The sequence below is a fragment of the Elaeis guineensis genome, chromosome 1, assembly GCF_000442705.2.
Source record: "Elaeis guineensis isolate ETL-2024a chromosome 1, EG11, whole genome shotgun sequence".
NCBI lineage: Eukaryota > Viridiplantae > Streptophyta > Magnoliopsida > Arecales > Arecaceae > Elaeis > Elaeis guineensis.
The window spans coordinates 179117162-179140312 of NC_025993.2; the positions used below are offsets into that span (position 1 = coordinate 179117162).

Consider the following 23151-nt stretch of genomic DNA (forward strand, 5'->3'; position numbering starts at 1 on the left):
CATCATTTATCAACTGATCGTTGCCCTCTGACTCACCAAGATTAAATATATGATCAGCTTCAACTTTGTTGGACGGTAGATCAGTCCTATTCAAAGATGCTGTTACAAGTTCTTTATCAACAAAAAGCTCGGCTAATGTTTATCCTTCTTGCTGAAAAGTTTCCTCTTCATGTAAATCTGAATTTTCATCCATCTCTAATCAGGTTGGTATGTCATATACCATCTAGATGTTATTTTTTGTACAATATGCCAATTATCTCGATACTTTAGATCCTTCAAATATATTACTTATTTTACTTGAGTTGCTAATATATACGGCTCATTCTGATACCATGTTCGTGCAAAATTTACACTGATAAAATGTGAATCGATATGAATATGATTCTCCAAGTATACGATATGAATATGGTTTGTACAAAATTTCGACAATATCTCTCCATGATTCTCCAAGTATACGATGTGAATATGGTGCCTACGTACCCTATCCACTATATACCCGAAGAACAATAGACAGATAACTACTAAATACCACATAATGAAACAAAATATCAACTATTAACAACAATAAGATTATGATTTTTTCAAAAAAATTAAATACGGGGACATCCAAGAGTCGATCTCGATGAAGATCGACTCTTGAACAAAAATCTATGGCTCAATGCAATTTAACTACCATCTTTGAACATACATTCAAAGATGAATTTCTAATTTATCAAAAAAGAATAACTTCATATTGAAATTTTTTCATCAAAAATTTTAATAGAGTTTTCTCTAAAATAGAAATACTTTTTATATTTAATTATAATAAATAAAAGCATACAAAATAACACATAAAATAATTAAATTATAATTAAGTAACAGTAATGTGTATTGTGTTAGTAAAAAAAATTAATTAATTAAATAATTAAAAAAATTCAACAGTAGTACTAAAAAAATTTATGCAACAAATATAATTAATCAAATAATTTTTCTGACTGCATCTCCACCGACCGACACCCTCCCCGACCCCATCTCCATCGGTCGACACCCTCCTTGGCCCCGTCTCACCCTAACTCCGTCTCCCCCGACCGCCAGTAGCCCTGTCCCCAGCCCCATCTCCTTCGACCGTCGATAGGCCCCCTCCTCGGTCCTATCTCCCCTAACCGCCGACCGCCCCCTCCCTGACCCTGTCTCCTTTTTTTTCTTTCATTTCTTTTTTTTTCTTTTTCTCCCTCCTTTCTCTCTTCCCTTCCTCCCTCCCCGTTGCCGACACCCTCCCTGACCCTAGACCCCATCCCACCGAGCCGGTCACAATCGTCGCCGACCCGGCATGACCCAGCCCCATCCCCACTAGCCCCCCGGTGTTTCGAGAAAACACCAAAAAAAAAAAACCTTACCACCCGACCGGTCACAGTTGCTGCCAGCCTGGCCTGGACGGCCCCATCCCTGCCGGCCTGGCCCAGCCCCATCCCCGTCGGCCCCACGGTGGCCCAAGAAAACACTAACAAAAAAAAGAAACCTACCGCTGGCCCGATCACAGTCGCCGCCAGCCTGGCCCCTCCCCACCGGCCCCTCGGTGGTCCGAGAAAATACCAAGAAAAAATAAAAAAAATCTTACCGTCGGGCCAGTCACAGTCACGGTCGACCCAGCCCGCCTCGGCCCCATCCCTGTCAGCCCCTCGGTGGCCTAAGAAAACACCCAAAAAAAATAAGAAAAAAAAATTACCACCGAGCCAGTCATAGTCGCCGCCGGTCCGGCCCCATCCCTGCCAGCCTCACCCGGCCCCATCCCCGTCGGCCCTCCGGTGCCCCAAGAAAACACCAAAAAAAAAAACTTACCAGTGGTGGACGGTGAAGGACGGCGACGATGGCAATGGATGGTGACGGCGGATGACGCAGTTGCGGATGGTGGCGAACACGGCGGCGGGACGCATCGACGGGGAGAGGGGGGAGAGCAAAGAGGGGGAGGGGGGAGGGGAAGAAAATGGATTTCAGGATGGGACTTGATGGAACGCAAACTATTAGCAATAAAAATTTTCATCTCTAATAATTAATTTTCATCATTAATAATTACATAAAAAAATATTATTTGTGATGAAATAAAAAATTTCATTGCTAAGAAGCCTATTAACAACGAAAAAAAATTTCTTCGCTAATAGTTCTCACCAAAAAAAATATTTTTCACTAAAAAATTTTTTCACAAAAAAAAATTTATTTACAATGAAAAGTAGGTTATTAGCGATGAAAAAATATTTTCGTTGCTAATAATTCTCGTAAAAAAAAACCTCATTTTCTCGTTAAAAAAGTTTTTTTCATAAAAAAAAATTATTTACGATGAAAAGTGTTGCTTCATTAATTAGGTTATTAGCGATGGAAAAATAATTTTCATTGCTAATAATTCAGTCAAAAAATAAAAAAATTATTTGCAATGAAAAATATTCATCGTCAATAATCTTATTAGCAATGAAAACTAAAATTTTATCACCTATAATTCTACCAAAAAAAATCCCCACTAAAAAAATTTTTCATCTTAAAAAATTTCATAAAAAAAATTATTTACAATGAAAACTAAATTTTAGTCATTAATAATCTTATTAGCAATGTAAATATAGTTTTCATCGAAAATAATTTTTGTAAAAAAAATTCTCCAATAATAATTTCATAAAAAATTAATTTTAGATTTTTCTCACTAAAAAAATTTTCTATCTAAAAAATTTAACAACAAAAAATGATATTAAAAAAATATTCATGATGAAAATAAAATATTAATAAAAAAATTATATAAATAATTAATTTATCAATTTTCTTTTAAAAAAAATTACGTACAAAAAAAAATTACGTATGCAAAAAAATTATGTAATCATGTACCATCAGATGAGAAGTATTTTTCTACTGATACATTGTAGATGTTAACTAACAATCAAATATAATTTATAATTAAAAAATTTAACTAATTAGATTTATTTTTTTAGTGGCAACACTGTCATAAGTTGATCGAAAGATTTGAATGGACATGAGTTGATCAAAAGGTTTAAATGGATATCCGAACTCAAATTTAATCTGCGAGTAGCTAAGATCCGATGCAAAAGAAGCATAGTAGAAAGGATAATACCTGTTCAAGAGTATGTCCATCTTAGTATAAATTTTGAACTTGATAGCAATAATAAGAGTTTAGCTAGTTCGAGAGTATTTATAATAAACAATCATTGCATACCAATTAAGATTATAAATGCATTCTGAAAAAATAATACTGAAGGATCCAGCAAAGGCCTTCCACATACGGTTTAAAAGTATATGACATAATTTAATTCATCGAACAGTTGATAAAGTTTTATTTTTTATACAATTGAAAGTTGATAAAATTTTATTCTTTATAAAGATCAAGTACCATGTCAATAATTTTTTTGTGAATCATATTTTAACGTATAAAGATTCAGTATCATCTCCTTTCTATGTTCTTGAGCAGATATAAGGTCTTTGTACTTTGTAATCTTTGGTTAGTCCATAGAACCAACAATCTATGTAAAATTGAGCAATGAGACAGATTCAGAGAAATTTAGAGACGAAAAGTATTATCGTAAATAATGATCAATTTTTAATTTTTTTTCATTGTAAATAATAGACTATTTACGATGGAAAATATATTTTCATCGCAAACACTAAGTTATTTATGACGTAATATTTTCATCATAAATAATCTATAATTTTTATAATTTTTATATTTTTTATTTTTTTAAAAATATTGACAATAAAAATATTTTCATCACAAATAATTGACTATTTACGATAGAAATTTTTTTTTATTGCTAATAATCTATAGTTTTTTGATTTTTTAAAATTTTTAATTTTTTTATTTATTAGCGATGAAATATTTTTATCTTAAATAATTAGTATTTGTAACGAAAAACTATTTTTTGTTATAAATATCAATTATTTATGACATAATATTTTTATCATAAATAATCTATAATTTTTAATTTTTTTATTTTTTTAAATATTAATAATAAAAATTATTCATCATAAATAGTTGATTATTTATGATGAAAAGCTAATTTTCATCATAAATATTTAAGTATTTATGATGTAATATTTTCATCATAAATAATCTATAATTTTTAAATTTTTATTTTTTTATTTTTTTAAAATATTAGTGATAAAAATTATTCATCGTAAATAGTAGATAATTTGTGATGAAAAATTGAGTTTCATCACAAATACTCCAGTATTTATGACATAATATTTTTGTCGTTAATAATCTATAGTTTGTGAATTTTTAAAATTTTTTGATATTTTTCACCTATTAGTGATGAAAAATTTTTTTGATAAATATTTGTATATTTGTAACAAAAAATATTTTTCATCATCAAAACTCTAGTATTTATGATGTAACCTCTTCATCACAAATAATCTATAATTTTTAAATTTTTAAAATTTTTTATTTTTTTTAAATATTAATGATGAAAATTTTTTATCATAAATAATTCATTATTTGTGATAAAATTTTATTTTTATTTCTAATAATCATTATTTATGATGTAATATTTTTATCATAAATAATATATAATTTTTGAATTTTTAAAATTTTTTATTTTTTTTAAATATTAGTGATGAAAATTTTTTATCATAAATAACATCTATTTTTGATGAAAAATATATTTTCATCATAAATACCGATAGTATTTACAATGAAAATATTTTTATCATAAATATTTAAAAATATAAAATTATAATAAATAATTTATTATTTATGATGATTATTTATATCATAAATAATAGGTATTTATGATAAAAAAAAATTTCATCACAAATATGGAGCTATTTATGATGAAAAATAATTTTTATCATAAATAATTTTTATTAGTGATAAAAATAATTTTTTATTGTAAATATCTTTTTTGATGATGAAAATATTTTCATCGTAAATAAATTCATCGTAAAAACTCTTTTTTCTTGTAGTGCTTGTCTATCATCATGATGAGGTGGAACAAGGGGAAGAAGTTGTTGCGCATGCCAGATTAAGTGATCCGGGGTGGACTCCAAGGCATATGCACTGCGAATAACATGCATTTGGAAATTCGTGGAGCACAGTACTTTGTGCATTGATGTCTTCTTGGTATAGAAAGGATGTAGGAATAAAAATATTTGAGACATCTTGAGACCTTTCCTCTTCGTAAGATATGGCTTGCTTCAGCCTCGATCTTTCGATCAAAGGCTATTTCTTGCTGGGCCGATCAAAGGCCATTCACTTAAAGGCTCTTGCTGGGCCGATTACAAACCATTCACGTAATGTCTATCAAAGGCTAGGCTGATCAAAAACTGTCCGCATAATAGCGATCAAAGGCTCCTTCGAATAAAGTCGTTAATTTTAAAGTCGATCAAAAACTTCTTCAAATATTGGACCGATCAAAGACCATTAATTTTGGAGTCGATGAAATGTTTCTTCAATATTGGGTCGATCAAAGGCCATTGATTTCAAGCTAATCAAAGGCTTCTTCAACATTGGACCAATCAAAGGTCATTGATTTCAAGCCGATCAAAGGTTTCTTCAATATTGAGTCAATCATCGGTCATTGCACATTGAGGTCGATTAGAGGCCATTGATTTCAAGCCGATCAAAGGCTTCTTCAACATTGGGCTAATCAAAAGTCATTGTACGTTGATGCCGATCAAAGGGCATTGATTTCAAGTCGATCAAAGGCTCCTTCAATATTGGACCGATCAAAGACCATTGATTTCAAGCCGATCAATGGCTCTTTCAATATTGGACCGATCAAAGACCATTGATTTCAAGCCGATCAAAGGCTCCTTCAACATTGGGCTAATCAAAAGCCGTTGCACATTGAGGCCGATCAAAAGCCATTGATTTCAAACCGATTAAAGGCTTCTTCATCATTGGGATGATCAAAGGCCATTCCTCACTGGAGTGCTTGGACCGACAAGGTCTTCTCCATTTGGGCTATTGGAAGAGCCTTCCTCACTTTTCCTGTGGATCGATGAACAGACAAGCAGGGGTGAGCATGGTTCGGTTAACCGAACCATTGCTCAAATTTTCAATCCGAATCGAACTCATCGATTTTTTCAAATCATAAATCGTAACCGATCCATTTGATACAGTTAATCGATGATCGGTTAACCGTATCAAATGGATCGGTTAATCGGTTAATCAATTTTTTTATCTATATATAAAAATGTTAAAATAATTTTATAATATAATGAAATCTTCATAACAATATCCACCATAACAATATCATAATCTTCATGATAAAATACATCTATGATAAAATAAAAGACTACAATTGGTGGGCATTGAAGAGTAAGGAATGATAAAGAGTGAAATTCAGTCACCCTCTCCGGTGTCTTTTCTTGAGAAGAATGCTCTAGCTTTGATGCCACTACATCATCTATGATCTACAAGAATAAAGGAGTTCAACAGAAGATTGGAAAACTAAATAGAAGGCCGGGAGTGGATGAAGTTTACCTTTGTGATGTCAGGGAGAAATCATCTACTCCACAATAATATCAATCATGAGCCTCTCTATCATCAATATCAATGATGGCATGATTTTTGGTGATGGAAGATAACTCTGGTAAAAAAAAAGAATTAACTATTATATAAACAAATAAAATGAATTAATGAGATTAAGTAAATGAAAAATAATTAAAGATTCACCTGATTCCATCGCTTCAATTTCTTCCACACAAATAGGCTCACAAAAAGCTCTAAACCAATCTTGTCCTCATGTAAGTGCCTCAACCATTCTTAGAGTTAAAGAGCTACGAAATGGATCAAAAACTCGGCCTCCAGCACTAAAAGCAGACTCGGATGCAATGGTGGAGACGGGAATAGCCAACACATCTCGTGCCATTGAAGAAAGGATCTTATACTTAAATGAGTTCCCTTTCCACCAACTTAATATGTCAAATTTGTTATCATCAGAAGATTCACATTCCTCACTTAAATACCTATCCAGTTCAGTTTTGTTTTCGATAGACCCAGACCCTACTTTCTTCTTCTTGTACAATTTGTTTAAGAAATTAGCACCATCTACTATACTATCAACTTCCATGTCACTTGCAATACTAACTTGTTTAGTTCCTTGTACATTTAAAGGATGGATAGAACTCTAATAACTGAACAAAGCGTCCAAAGTATCCTTTACCTTCTTATGCAAGAACCTAGCATCTTCACCCACATATGTGGAATCAATAACCCAAGATACATAATCTAACTTAAGTGTTGGGTCAAGAATTGCAGCAATGAAAATCATGACATTAATATTCTTCACAATTCCCCAATATTTGTCATTTTTTTTTTTCATTCTTTTAGCCATCAAACATGCATTCAGATCAACACTTTGACACCTTTCAGCAATTATCATTCCAAGACCATAAATTTCTTGCATGTAAACATTGCCAATTATATAAAGTGAACCAGACAATTTTAAAGTGGTTTCATAAAAGATTTTTAGAAAAGGAATTAGATTTTGGGTGTACTCCCTATCACTACTAGTAGGCAAACCCTTTTTGTTTGTAAGCTCAGACACATATTTGCTATCAAAACTCTCTAGCAAATCAAAAGCCTTTTGAAACTTTGTAGCAGCCTCTAGCATCATGTAAGTTGAGTTTCATCGAGTTTCAAGATCTAAACAAACAAGACTTTTACTCTCAATTTTTTCTTTTTCAACACAAGATTTAAATCTTTGCAACCTTGAAGGAGAGGATCTAACATATTTAACTGCATTGCGAATTCGCAAAATAGAATCACCCAGCTCCTCCAATCTATCTCTAACAGTTAGACTTAAGACATGTGCAGCACATCTCACATGCAAATGTTCAGCATTCAATACACTACCCTTCCAACTATTAAGTCTTTTTTTGAAATAATCAAGACAAACATCATTTGAACTAGCATTGTCTACTGTCACAGTAAAAACCTTGCCAATGCCCCAATCAAGCAAACATCTCTCAATAGCCCTACCAATAACTTCACCACTATGACTAGGAATAGGGCAGAACTTAATAATTCTTTTATGCAAAGTCCAGTCATTATCAATGAAATGAGCAGTGAGATATATGTAACTAAGGTTTTGGCAAGATGTCCATATATCAGTAGTGAGGCAAACTCTTGAAGACATATTTGCAAAATATTTCTTCAATTCTAATTTTTTTTCCATAAACATTTCATAGCAATCTCTAGCCATTGTAAACCGAGAAGCAAGTTTAAACCTTGGTTGCAAAACACTACAAAAGTGATGAAATCCTTCATGTTTCACAATCTTAAAAGCCATTTCATCATCAATAATCATCCTAGAGAGTGCTCTCCTACATTCTTCTTGACTAAAAGTGTGGGACACAAGTGAATGTTTTGTTCCCCCCTCTTTTGAAGTATTATCAGGTATGAACTCTAAAGTCTTTTGATTCTTTACCTCATTATATGGATATTTCTTACATCTACCCAAGTGATTGATCAAACAACTTGTACCTCTTGTAGCAGGGCAAGCAAGATCCTTACCACAATAATTGCACGAGGCTCGTTGGTCTCTTTTGTTTTCACAGTCAATCTTGGTGAAATGATCCCAAGCCCAAGATCTCTTTTTACCACTTTTCTTTGAAATAGGTGGCTTTGTTGAAGCAGATAGTGTTGAGCTCAGAACATCAACACTCCCACTCTCTATCACAGTATTGGTATTATCTCCCGTACTTGACATCAAAGAATAGAATTTAATTAGGAAGCAAGATTAATTTACAGAATTTTTAGATTTTAATATGCAAAAAAATTAATTAATATAATATTTTCTAAACTTGTGGCAATAACAATATTAGAGCTATGCATCCCTATGTTGGGCATCTAATGAGTTTTGATAAAGCATTCATAAATAAAAAATAAAAAAGTAGCACTATGAAAAAGCAAGCAGAATCAAATGAATTTCCCCTCTTTAGCATTACGTGAAATTATCAAAAAAAAAAACAACCAACACATATGATTGAAGAATATAAAAATAAAAAATATAACAATTTTGGCGTAGGAATTTTTCAACAATTTCTCATATAGTTGAAGAATATAAAAATAAAAAATCTAAGGTACTCTCGTATGGTTGAAGAATATAAAAATAAAAAAATTAAATATACCTTACTGAACTTGAAGGATCAACTTGTCGGATTGATGGAGATGAAGAGCAGTGGTGAAGGATCAACTCAACCGAGATTTTGGCGGTGAGAGATGGAGAAGAAGAGCATCTGAAAAACAAAACATGGGTTTGTCAAATTTCAATAAAACAAAGAAGAGAGCAATCTTCTTGACAGATATTATCTTGAAAAATAATATAATCAAGAAAAGATGTCAAAAAATAAAAATTAAAAAATAATAGTGATAGCAGAGAAGAAGAATAAGAGCAGCGGTGGTAGGGGAAGAACAAAACCTCAGCTGTAAGGGATGGAGGAGTTCGGCAGCAAGGGACGGAGAAGAAGAATAAGAGCGACAACGGTGGGAGAAGAATAAAGAAGGAAGATGAAAAGTTAGGGTTAAGAATGAAAAAGAACGAAGAAGCGCGGCTAAAGATTTTTTAGATTTTTAAATAAAAAAAAATAAAGAAAAAAAGGTGAAGAAGAATAAGAGCGACAACGGTGGGAGAAGAATAAAGAAGGAAGATGAAAAGTTAGGGTTAAGAATGAAAAAGAACGAAGAAGCGCGGCTAAAGATTTTTTAGATTTTTAAATAAAAAAAAATAAAGAAAAAAAAGGTGTGAAACTATAATTCGAACCCTAGATCTGTCGATTATCCTAAACAAAAACAACCAACACAACTATGTGTTATATGTGAATCATATTTTTCATATATTATATATATATAATGGTCGGTTCGGTTAACCATTATTTTCTTAAAGGAAAAACTGAATCCAAACCGAAACCAAAATTTTTTTAAACAATCCAAACCGAAACCAATGGTTCGATTAACCGCATTTTTTGGATTGGCTTTTTGGTTTCGGATCGGTTAATCGATTTTTTGAATTTTTTTACTCACCCCTACAGACAAGATCCATAGGCTTAAAATAAAAATTTCTTATTGAAAAATATTTTTAAAAAATATCACTGATGGTAGGTGTAGGGGGTCTTCTTCCTCCGTAAAGACTTCCTCGATCGATCCTCTGTGGTCGGCCTTATTTTAGTCGACCTCGTTAGGTCAGCTTCCTCGGTCATCTGGGATTGATCTCTCTCTGCTCGAATTTAAAATTTTGCTGCATCTGCTTTAACCAAGCCCCAAAAATCATATGGCTCGATCTATCCAATCGAATGCTTGAATTATTAGCATCGATTGTACTTTTATCATGACTTGCCAAAGCATCCATCTTATTTTTATCTTCTAGCTCCCTTGGATCCACCAGTACTTGGGAGACATTAGGCTTCTTGCCTCCAGGCCTATCAGATCATACATCAATGCTCATTATCTTTGTCCAGCCTTCCACTCTTCTGGCAACTCACTTGATTGCCTAGAAGTGGACACCAATATTCATGGTAGTGCGGATAGCCTTTTAGATTATAAACCCACTTCTCAAAAAAAAAATACTTCTTCTTTTCTTTCTTTTTTCTCTTTTTTTTTGACTTTGGACCAATCAACGCCATTGGAGGCCTTGGCATGCAGGAAGCACGCAGGGAGTTGGAGACGGATGGGGTCGCTGATCTAACCTCAAAGCTGTTGGAGGGGTGTATGAATGCGCAGGGGATACGGAGTCGCTTGTGGTGACTGACGATCCGGCCTTGGTGCCGCTAGAGGGGTGCGCAAGTGTGCGGGAGGTGTCATCCAGCAGGGGTTGTGTAAAGGCGAAGTCAACCAAAGGATGCGTGCTGAAGATGCGTCGGGCGAGGGAGGGGTGATAGAGAAACTGGCAGAGCTCGACGTGTGGGAATGCACGGGAGGCGCGGGCTGCAAACCTGAGCACTAGCGAAGACTAAAGTGCACGAGCGCGAGTTGAGGGGCATGGAAGAGCTCCACGGATGTTGACCTGGCCTCGACACATGATGGAAGAGTGCGCATGGGTGCGGGAAGGTTGAAGGCCACCGACAAGCCCCCGACGCACGACAGAGAAGCTTGGGGGTGCCGACCTAGTGGGACCCCGTGTCGAAGATGCGCAAGACTGCCAACGAGCCCTCGGGGCATGATGGGGAAGCCTAGGACCACCAGATCCGACGGTGAAGCCAAGAGAGGCCGCACGAGGGCGGCGAAGCCAAAAAAGGCCGTGTGGGGGCGACGAAATTGGCCCTGACGTCGGTGAGGGTGTGCAGGCATGTGGGGAGGCTGATGACCGCCGGTTTCCTTCCCTTCTTCCCCACATTCCTTTTCCTTCTTTCTTCTCCCCTTCTTCTCTTCTTTCCTCTTTTTTTTTTTTATTTTCATCATCTATCATTTGTGACAGATGGGACAAAAGGGGTGGAGGAAATGCCAGACACCAGTGGCCCAATTCCCACAACATGCACCAATAAAAAATAAGAAAATAACATGGTACCTTTTTTCCGCAATGAGCAGGGGCGACTGTACATTGGGGACTCTAGCCAGAGCCGAGGCTGGATGCATAGGAGGTCTTTCTTCCTCCCTCTCTTTCCAACCACTGGACAATGTGGGCTACTGCAGTCAGTGCCCGTGTCTGGTTGGTATGAGTACTGAACTAATGCTGATTCTTCTCGAAAGTCGATAGAAAGGGTGGTAGAGATGCCTCCAACAATTAGCATGAAGCACGACTTCCGACTGGTGTCTCCACCAGATGATGTCTCGAACAGCGTGCCCTTTCTCAAAAACGGGCATAAAATCCTTTCTCTATTACCAATCTATTGGTGCGGATTTTCATCAAGCACTGGAGTTACTGAAGTTGGCAGAACACCGGATCGTCAGGAGCGAGACCTACAAGAAAAAGTCTCCACCGAAAGTTGCTCTGACGGGGACCTTCCGATGCTCAAGTCAGTAACCCGGCCAACAGACGGGAAAGGAGGGTGTTCGTGAGAGAGTGTTGCGTATCTGGGGGTCTCTCTTTTTCTCTTTCTTATGGGCGGAGATCGGAGACTGGTAGGTCTAAGCCCGTAGCTTGTCAAGGTAGACTGTCTGCCTACTAACAGTTTGTTAGTCGTGGCCATCTGCGGTCTGCTGCTTGCTGTCTTGGCCACTAGCCAGATTGTTAGTTGTAGGAGAGCACAGAACTGTCAGAGTTTTTTTTGTCTCCCATTAGATGTCCTGGAGAATCACTCTTGGTGTTGTCACCTCATGGCATATGGAGGGCCCTACTTATTAATGGTATGGGCTGACAAGTAAAAGTTAAGAGTATGGGAGGGGCTTACGTTACTCATGGTTACTCCCATGATGATGTGACAGCGCCATAAAGGTGCCTCTTGGGGGCTAATGGCCAAAGAGTGGAGCTGAGCGAAGGCCAATGCCAGGTCAGAGGATGAGGCAAGGGTTGGACACGTGCGGAGAATGGGCATCCGTAGACTGAAGCCGGACGCATCCTCTTCCTTCTTTTCCTCTCCCACTATCTTTTCTCTCTCCTACTTTTGTCTTGTTATAATGCTCATGGGAGGATGGGATGAGGAGAGGCAATTAATGTCTTGTCAAGTGGTACATGTAAAGCACATTATCCCGGCTTAAGAATGTCAAGCTTGTAGGGGAGACCATCCACTATATCTTTTGGGTAGAGAAGAATCTTTACAATTAATTGTGATGATGTCACTAATATAAGTTCAAATGACCCAGGACTACCCTCATAGCACATGCATAGAGGACGACGCGCGATTGAAAATCAACAGGATACATGGGGCAGCATAGTTGATGAAGATCTTTTAGCATTGGTAGTGGGTTAGTTAGACTGAGGATATGCTGGGCCTTCGATCTCTTCTTATCTTCGAATCAGACGAAATTTCTCCTGACAGCTATAATAGCATTTGAAATTTTAATCCTACTCTATTTGCTCTATAATTTATATATTGGATTCAATATTGAATTTAGCAGATTGGATCAGATCAGATTTTAATTCAATAAAGTTAGATCAATTAAAAATATTGAATGGATTCAATTTTAAAATCTCATCCGTGAGTTTTTTAAAATAGATTCGATCGAATCTAAACAGACCGGACTGAATCGGGTTACGAATTAACCCAACCCATTTGCAGCCTTACCTTCTCTCTAAGCTTTCACTCTCCTCCTCCCCCCCTCCCTGTTTCACTCTCTCTCGCCCCCCACCTGCTTCCCCGCTCGCTTGCGAGAGAGGGAAAGATGACCGCCGGCGGCGATGAGGATTCGACGATTCCACCCAACATGACCATCTACATCAACAACCTCAACGAGAAGATCAAACTCGATGGTGAGTCCCATCTCCCCCATTTTCTTTCTCTTTTTCCTTTTATTTTCTTGAGGCGATGCGAGAATCAGTTCCCCTTCTTAAATCCTAAACCCTAAACAGGAGATTAGGGTTGATGTCTTCCCTTTTTTTGTTTAAGTTCTCGAGGAAAAGCTAGGGTCTGTACGTGCTGTTGTTGTTTTATTTTACTTCGTTATCGTCCTGGTCTTGATTCGCTGGTCAAAACCTGGTTATAATCTTTAACCAAGTGGCATGTCATCGATTCTTCTGTCCAATTCTTAGAGCTTACAATGCCTGTTTCTCAGAATAATTCTTGCTTCCGCTCTTTTCTCCGAGCTAAGAGTCTCGGGCTTAGTTTTGATCACTAACTCCACATGGATTTGTGTAGGAGTGTCTAAACTGACACGGAATCTGAGGAATATAAGATGTTGTTATCGAAAGGAAGCATGATGTTGGATTTGGACACTGTTTGTGATAGACTGCATTTGTTCGATAACATCTGTAATTTAGGATACCTCATGAGTTATATGGTTTTAGGTTTCAACATCTGCTTGCGTACTTAGACTGTTCCGATACCAACCTGCTTTTACTCTGGTCGGGGGGGATTGCCTGTTGGTATGTTACACAGAAAAGGGGTAGATCTGCACCAAACTTATGCCTGACAGTTGGTGCAGCATTTCTTCCTTGTTTTCATGGGCTAGCTTGACTGCAGAGCAGAATTTCTTGCTTTTATCTGACTGTTATGCAGATGCAATATATTACTCTTTGATACTGAAAAAGGAGAAAGAAGATAATGATACTTTGGAAACTCATATTTCGTAAAATATTCCTGATTTTGCCAAAATTTCATTGTTCTGCCAACAACATAATGAAACCTTAAAATTATAAATTTAGATAAAAAAATAATCAATAGTTGGAAAGGTGTACCGCAGTTTGGAGAATTTCATGGCTACTGTCCTGACTGTAACTAGTTTATAGAAGCAGGAGGGGAAGGGGGGTTGCCATTAATAATCTAAAATGGTTGATGTAAGAGTGGACTTCAAAATGCTTGTATTGATTGTAATAATAAATAATGATTTGTAACAAGAAGTAAAGAACATCTGAGTGGATGAGGTAAACATTTGATGATAACAGCTGTTCTTCTTTCTCTTCGTTGGATAAGAAGACTTTAGTTCCAATCAACAGCTATGGGATGACATTCTTACATGAAAAGTCAATATAATTATAGAGTGAGTTGAAGCCTGCCCTGTTACTTGTCAACAAGCTAGAATGTGCCTTGGCCATATCTAAGCTTCATAACATTGTTGAGTAACAAATAAGAAACATCACAAAGAGGATTGTGTTAGTATTTGATTTGGCCAAGAAACAACAGGTAGTGGATAGTAGTATTATGCATTAACATTATGTATCCCAATGCCTTAGATTCTGTATCCTCAATTCTTTGTGGAATCGATATTTAGGCCTCTTTTCCTTTTTATAGATGACGACTGATAAATAATTTGCTCTTTATTCATTTTGGGATAAATCATGACCTTAATTTCTAAGCAGCAGTTAAGAAAGCTACAGTTATTCAGAAATATAACCATCCTAACAGTCTTTCTATTGTTTCTTACCTCATCTCCTAGCCATCTTTCATATTTTTCTTATCTTAGGATTTGGCGTTTTGTTTGTTCTGATAATGATAAGGAACACCAGCATTTGAGTCAAGAAACTTGTTTAACCATGGGGAAAAACTAAATATTTCTGGTCATCCTTTTTCATAGATTATTGCATTGGATTATCAAAAGTCGATGATGTCCTGTGTACATATTTGCACCATAAATGGGCATTTAGCATGCCAATGTGGTCTTCTATTTATAGGTTTCAAGCTTAGGAATGATTTAAGTGCAAGTTTCTAGAACATATCTAAGTTGTATGAACTATCGACTTTTGAAGCTGGATCAAATGTCCACTGGGATCTGTGTGTTTGTATGAAATTCAACAAATTTCAGAGAATAATTAAGATTTGACTTCCTGATTTTCTCCCTCCATTATTATATCTTCTTCTATGCTTCTCCATTCCAATTTTCTTTTATTCAGATTGTTTTTAGATCTGCTGAGAAGTCCGTAGCAGCCTGCATAAAAGCCTTCTCTTTGGTTTGTCTCTGTTAAGCTGTTTACCTGATCAGGCATCTGATTTGATTGTCTTCTACAGAAAGTCAACATTGAAATGACAGGAAAAACAGAGATGTTTTCCAGTGTGGGCTCTTTGAGTGATGATGTGATGAATTGTGATAATATCTCTTAGGAGTACTCATCTGCCATTCAATATTGGAATCAAGTAAACTAATTGATCATCTATTCTGAGTTGTTGATATCTGTTTGATGTGTCACTTTCTTTATGTTGCTGTATGGATTTGTGCCCTCTTGTTCCATTTGAGCTTATCCTTCTGTTTTCTTGGCTTAATTTTGTTTGGCTAAAATCAATATCTTGTTAAACAGAGCTTAAGAAATCCCTGCGTGCGGTGTTTTCACAATTTGGGAAGATATTGGAGGTGCTTGCTTTTAAGACGCTGAAACATAAAGGACAGGCATGGGTTGTCTTTGAGGATGTTTCATCAGCAACTGAAGCACTCAAGCAGATGCAAGGATTTCCATTCTATGACAAGCCCATGGTAGATGTCGGGGCCTTTTAATGCCAATTATAATATTGACAACAGAATTTGTTAAAGCTTTCATAGTAACTCTTGAATTTTTAAAGTAGTGTGGCATCACATGCTCGGTACTATTCCTTGCATTATGCTTTTGTAGTTACATTGAGTTAGCCATGCTTTTTTTGAGCCATGGCGATCTTTTCAACATTACCAATTCTAATGCTTGCTTGTAAAAACTAAATGCTGGTTTTCTGCTATAGGTTGATCTTTTAGGCACCATTCTGCATTCATGACAGAGCAGAAGGTAGTATGGCACTTAACAAGAATTCTTTTATCTTTCAGGCATATGCTGTTGAAGTTGAAATGATTAGGAACTTGTGTCATAACTCATACAAGAATGTCTTGGTAGGACACTCCAGAAACTATGCTAAATATCAACACCTCTAGCTGACATATGGACTCCATTTGTGGGGCTGTCCATGACAACTATAGTTTGTCATTGTTGTCCGGTGTCTACACGTCAGCACTTCAAGAATCTTGAAAATTTGGGTTCAGATGATAGAGCACTTCAAAAATCTTGAAAATTTGGCTTCAGATGATAGAGCATTTGGCATTTGAATAGAAGTTCTTTAAGTGACTTATTAGATGATGAAAAAAACTGCTTTCAACTTGCATCGTACATCCTCAGAGCTGTTTAGTTTCTTGATTTTCATCTTTCCACTATCAGTACAAATGTAAAAGCAAGCGTTGATCTTTATTGCATGCAAGAGGTTGCATGTGTCGCCCAAAGTTATTTTCTGTTTTAAAGTGTTCAGGAAAATCTATCATGCACTTCCAATATAATATGCACTCTTCTTCTTTTTGTCCCCTCTTATATTCTTGTCCCACAATGGGTCCACTCCTTTCCCTACCCTTCATAAATAATAGAGATAGTTTTGTTAAAATGCAGAGAATCCAGTATGCTAAGACCAAATCAGATATAATAGCAAAAGCTGATGGTACTTTTGTCCCTCGAGAAAGACGGAGAAGGCTTGAGGACAAAGGTAAGGCTGGAGTTTGGTATTCTTTATGTTACTTAAAATTTCTTCTTTCTATTTTATGTAAGAAAACTGCTTATATCTATCTTATGTAGTCTGGTAATTCAATTTCTTGCTTCTTGCATCTACTGTTCTTCATCAATCATTTTATGGTAAATATGATTAGCGTAGCTACTAAAATAATTCTTTTCCTTGTATTTAGCCTGCGACAATCAAAACCAAAAGCAGTTACATCTACTCTTTAATTGAAATGATCTTTGTTCATGGTTTTCAGATATTTGAACACTAGAAAATTTTATATCTGCAACATGATGTGGCTATCTTTGTTTTTTTTTTTTTTATTCAAGTAGTGAGATAGTGTGGCATGTTTAATTGTGAAGTAATTGCAAGTAATGAATAAACAAAATGTTGCAGTTATTGGCAGGATAGTGTTGCTGGATTTCAAAGCATCAGTAGATAATTCCAGGAGATTATTTAGCTTAGAATAGGCTACCTCAATTTTCTTTGACACAAATATGATGAATTAGTAGATAAGAACTAACTCCTTAAATGCTTTTCAAATACTAAGCTAACGACATGTATCATTTCATGTATATATATTGAGGGGCTAAGTCTTAACTCCTGCCTGACTATCTTGGGCAGTTATACGACATAATTTGACCTACCAAAATTTTTGAACTCTGTTGTATTTAGATATATTTGCTTTTATTAATTTGCATTATTTTGATAGGAAAAGATGCTTATTCTTTTTCTGGTCCTGATACAATGCAGCTGAAAGAAAGCGTCGGGAGCAGCGGCTTGATGCTAATCAAGCTGGATTGGGTCCCTATGGAGCTGCACCACCGGTATGCATTGAGGGATTTTTATTTCTTTCATATTTCAGATCTGACCATGGTCTATTTTGAACTGTAATAACTTTTCAAAGAACTTATGTATAAAGCTTCTTCATGAACTCTGCCAGAAAGCCTTTTGTTCTTGTGCATATTTGTTAGGAAGCATCCTTTACATGATACAGTAATATTACACCCCCACCCCCTGAAAAAAAAAAGAAAAAAGAAAAACCATAAAAAGAAGGGGGAAAAAATAATGTGCAGAATCATGAATTTGTTTACTATTTTACTATCTTGGTTACCTTCTTATGCCTTGTATCTGCACACTTCATGCCCATCCAATTCTAATTTGCCATAAGATTGGAAAACCCAATCAAAGTAGTGTTTCTTATGTTCATGAAACTAAGATCCATTTCAGACATACAAATTATTAAAAAGAAAAAAAAATTGATATTTGATTGCCACACATTCTCTAAGACTTGTTCTGCTTCCACATGCACAAAGAAGAGACCTCCAGTAGGATGGGTGCTTTTTTTGTGTTGAAGGATGTAAAAGACAAGGGATAGAATTGAAAAGTTGCACAGATGGAGATTGTTAGAATATGGAAAGGTTTGAAATTATGTCAGGGTTAGCCATAGAAGTAGGAATGCTTGGCAAATGAGAATTCATGAAACTGAACCTAAATAGTTGGGACAAGGCTGAATGATTATAGTTATGGTTAAGTTTGAGATCACATCAGAGGTAGCCATGGAAGTAGGAATGCTTGCAAATGAGGATTCATGAAACTGAACCTAAATAGTTGGGACAAGGCTGAATGATTATTAGTTATGGTTAAGTATCGCCATATTTGAAGACATCTATTGCAACAAGAAATCTCATATGGGATGATCTAACATGCATTACTTCAAGAGGACTAGCCATAAATAGAAATTATAGGTGAATGGGGTTTCATTTCTCCACCCTGAGTACTTTGGACAAGGCTTGATGGTTATTGTTCATGATAAAAAAGAGAGGATTGAATGGGAAAGAAGAAAAAGAGCCGCGCGGGGTGGAGGGTGGGGGTGGTGCAGTGCCTGCCACACTTGCAGTTGGTGCATAACAAGAGAAGGCTGAAAGAAAGAATGATGAGGTTTTCTATTGATCCCCAAAATAAGGAGAAAAATGCAAAAAAAAAAGAAGAACATAAGGGTGGTCATGTTCTAATATGTACTGATGTATATAAAGTTTATATTACATGGTATAATTGAGTTCTTAAACAAATATAACTGAACTGTTTAAAGTAATATTTAGCTAGTGGTAATTAAATAACAAGAGATTATTATGGCTGTCTACTTGTATGATCACCTTTTCCTATCACCTTGAAGTCGCAAATGATTTTGCTAGAGGCTGATGGTATTGGTTCAAAGATAAATGTGATGTGTCTATTTCATGTCCTTTCTGTGGAGAAGCTTAGCAAAGTAGTGTTCTGAAAATTTGGACCATGTTATGTGATATGAAAATATGTTGTTTCTATGGTGACAGATCCTAGGCTCGCTGCTTACATGCCCAACCCATATACAAATTTGTTAGTAGCCAAAACAGATCTGTGAGATATTTTATTCCACATATTATAGGTATTATAATCATAACACATTGTTTTAGAAGTTGCCTCCAAGAGCTATGCGCACATATTTGTGTTTTAAAGTAGGCAGGAATGTGCAAGTTGCAGTTACCAAACCTGGATGCTTCTAGCAAAGGGGACAAAAGAAAGTGTTGTGATAGAGGTATATGACACTTGTTTGGAAGTACAACATGAATAATGATATGATAGCACCAATTTAACACTAACAATAATCCATGTTAAGGAATAAAGAACCATGCATCTGGGTGACAGGCACCTGTATGGGCAGAATTTCTATTGGGAGGAGAGGAGATTTGCACAAGTATTTGGGAAATCGTATGCTTTGTAGGTCATATAATATACTAGCAAGTCTCTGATTTGATCCTTTGGTTAGGAAATTTAACCTGAATGGTTAGTCTTTTATTTTTATATGTATGGTCGAACATCAATAATAATCTCTCCATGGTTCTCGATACTGGTTTTGGTGCCCATGGGTACCATTCTACTAAAATATTGCTACAGGATGGTTCATGATACAGATGCTTGCTATGCCTCCTATACCGAGTATCGCTATTAATACTGTACGATACACCTGATAAAGCAGTATGGGCCTTGCATTGTTGTCTGAAAGTGAGTAGCAATGCTGCGTTTAGGGCCCATTTTGTTTGGTGCAAGTGGGCTGAGCAGAAACCCACTTTGTTGAAGTGGGATCGGCTCTCCCTGGTTGAAGCCACTTCGGGCCAATTCTCCCTAATGGGGCATTGTGGGAATTCACTTCAGCTCCACTTGGGGCCAGCCAAAACACCTGAAATGGGCTCCTGTGGGCTGTACTGAACACGGATGCCCATTACAGGCACAGGAGCCCATTACAGGCAACCAAACAGGTTTTTTACCAGCATCTCTAATATCAAAAGAATGTTATGAGGAATGGAACAATTCGTAAAATTGTGCTTAAGACACCAGTCTAAAAACTAGATTTTGTTTCATTTTATAATAATTTGAGCTCATGACGATAACCATCATCACATACTTGTGTTGATGGTTATGGTCTGGCTTTTACTATTTTTGCCTTGGTGTGATCTCTGAATTACCAATCTTTTTTTGTGTTCCTTTTTTCTTTTTAGAAAAAAAATTCCTGATCTACTTTTCTTATGAAAAAAAAATGCAGCTTTCTCAATTGCCTTACCCTGGAGGGGCGAAGTCTATGGTTCCAGAAGCACCAGCACTGCCAAACAACATTCTCTTTGTTCAGAATCTCCCCCATGAGACGACTCCCATGATGCTGCAAATGCTCTTCTGCCAGTATCCTGGTTTTAAGGAGGTTAGAATGGTAGAAGCAAAGCCTGGAATTGCTTTTGTGGAGTATGGAGATGAGATGCAGGCTACACTTGCCATGCAAGGGCTTCAGAGTTTCAAGATTACACAACAGAATCCTATGCTCATATCATATGCAAAGAAGTAGGTTATGTGAATTTCTGGTATATTACTTTAGGGCCTTCTATTGCTGCAGCTTTAACATGGGCACTTCTTCCCTTCAGCCAGGGAAGTTTGGTATATTCCATTCTGGTTGAACATATTAATGTATATTATCTCTGGGGGAATTACACTTTGCTGAACTTTTGCATTTTCAGCACTTACCAATTCTCTCCATACGTCGCTTTGTCATTCATAGATCTTATTCCAGGGCCTAGTGTGTTGGCTTCTCTTCTAAATGTTGTTGGCCATTTCTACTATGAGATGGCCCCACTAAAGGTTGGGATAAAGCATGCTTCTGTGGTTCATTGCCATTCTCAGAAACAACCCTGATGCTTTGTATCATCAATTTTTTTGTTTCGGCCCAATAACACCTGTTCTTTTCTCTTATTCTTCCAAATATCAGAAAAGCTACCATTGCTGGCATATGATCCTGTGTTGTTGTAAAGAAACAGAAGGTTCGTCATACATATGATCCAATATTAGTATCACAGGTAAGAAAGCAGCAGGCATGTCAGTTTCTGATGCTGTGATCATTTCGATCAGCATGGAGTTGTGCTTCCGGTGCTTTTTGTTGTTTGAAGCTTTTAATAGGCCACATAGCCATGCTAAAAATTCTGATAATATTTCCATTTTCAGCTATAATATTCTTCATTGATGACAAACTGCTGGCATCAATCATCTCGCTATTGAATTCTTGCATTGGTATTATGGTACATTGACTGTTAATCTATCCTCAGGATGAGCTGCTCTTTTGGGAAGTATTATTAATCAACTTATTCCTCTGTTTTTGCTGTGCTAATAAGATCATAGGTTAACATTTGACATTCAGAAAGCATTGACCCAGTTGATGGGAGTATGTTTTAGTTCTTACTGTTTGGTGATATAAGAATGAAACTTCTTGCCTACCTCGTTATATTTCCGATTTATTAAACTTCACGGGTCTGAGGAAATGTATGGGTGAAACATGGTTGCATGGGCTTTGAGATGTAGTCTACATGCCAATCAATTAGCATTGTGTTAAATGTCTACTCCTTTTGCCTGAAATCGTCGTTACAAGTATTACTGCACCAATTGAGGTTGATGCTGAACTTGCAGCCCGTCGCAACTAAAAAACCCGCCCAATCCTTGTATTGAATTTTCAGACGAGGGTTGATTCAGGGGAAATGAGACGTATCCTGTTAGCTGCAGCTAATCTACTACAGATTACTGCATTCAAGCTCACAAGGCATACAAAGCTCATTGATCATATGCTTAATTAAATGCCTATTTTATTGGTTAACATATCCGCTAACTTGCAGATGTGATTGACAACATTCTTTGACAATAAAAGCCCTGATGATTTTGTATTAACTTCCATATTACCGCACCTTCAGAAGATAGCTGAATGAGGAGATTACCTCAAACTTGGGAGACATCCTCGGGAGTCAGCATATCAGACCTTATCAGGGCCCAACAAGGTCCAGCTCTGTTTCAACACTGTAAGAAGGGGGAAGAGAGCACCTCTTTCACTTATCCCAGATCCTATTTCACTCGCTCGTTAGATTCACTGACATTTTAACTATCCTTTTTCTTATCCATTCTGGAGATATTCCGGGGAAGAATTAAATTTTGTAAATGGTAAATGATAAGTGGCTTATTGGGAGTTTTCAGTTACTGTATGATCAGAAAGTCGCAGCTGAAGAGTAACATGATAATAAAAAATAATCGAGGCTTGGTCATTTGGGAAACGCAGACTGCAGATTCGAGTAACCTGCTGTAATGCAGTATGTCCGTCTGTAGCATTAAAACATACAAGGAGGGCTGCTCTAAGATGAGACCGAATAGCAGCATAATGCTATTATACAGTGAGCTGCTGAAAGGTGAGACCGAATAGGAGGATAATGCTATTATGGAGAGATGCAATTTAGTAGGATGGATAGGACCCACCAAACAAGGAGCGCTGCAAGTTGAATACCGATGGTCCTCGTGAGTCAGAGAAGGATGCTGGTTTTGGCTATGATTGATTACAGAAAGGAATGAGGGTGGGTGGGCGGTACAATGACGATAATGTAAGCGGTATTAATTTAAGTTATTGAGTATTTGTTTTTGGGAACTTGTGATAAAAACAGATATCAGATACAACAGTCAACATTGAATCTTATTCCTTCTTCAAGTCAGATTAATTCAATTGCTACCGTCAACAAGGTCATACATAAGTAAATTATACATGGGCACTTGTTCAAAGAGGCGAATGCAGATTGGATAATGAACAACTGA

General features: G+C 36.4%; 1 protein-coding gene across 2 annotated transcripts; it reads left to right on the forward strand.

Annotated features, from left to right (window-relative positions):
* The first annotated feature begins 13122 nt into the window (after positions 1-13122).
* Positions 13123-21035, forward strand: LOC105039865 (U1 small nuclear ribonucleoprotein A). 2 transcript variants are annotated; one of them, XM_029262945.2, is made up of 6 exons: positions 13123-13322; positions 15801-15973; positions 16295-16357; positions 16902-16995; positions 17761-17834; positions 20588-21035. In XM_029262945.2, the coding sequence occupies exons 1-6, from the start codon at positions 13235-13237 to the stop codon at positions 20879-20881; spliced, it is 786 nt and encodes a 261-aa protein (XP_029118778.1). In that variant the 5' UTR covers positions 13123-13234; the 3' UTR covers positions 20882-21035. The 2 variants fall into 2 exon arrangements, with proteins under 2 accessions (XP_029118778.1, XP_010914477.1); XM_010916175.4 differs by lacking the exon at positions 16295-16357 and having other exon boundaries at positions 13132-13322.
* Positions 21036-23151: the final 2116 nt, after the last annotated feature.

Excerpts from the sequence above, each read along its gene's own strand:
- LOC105039865 (XM_029262945.2), top strand. The coding sequence starts at position 13,235 with ATGACCGCCGGCGGCGATGAGGATTCGACGATTCCACCCAACATGACC. Across the intron at positions 13,323-15,800 it reads CGAGAAGATCAAACTCGATG|AGCTTAAGAAATCCCTGCGT; the intron begins GTGAGTCCCATC and ends CTTGTTAAACAG. Across the intron at positions 17,835-20,587 it reads CCTATGGAGCTGCACCACCG|CTTTCTCAATTGCCTTACCC; the intron begins GTATGCATTGAG and ends AAAAAAATGCAG.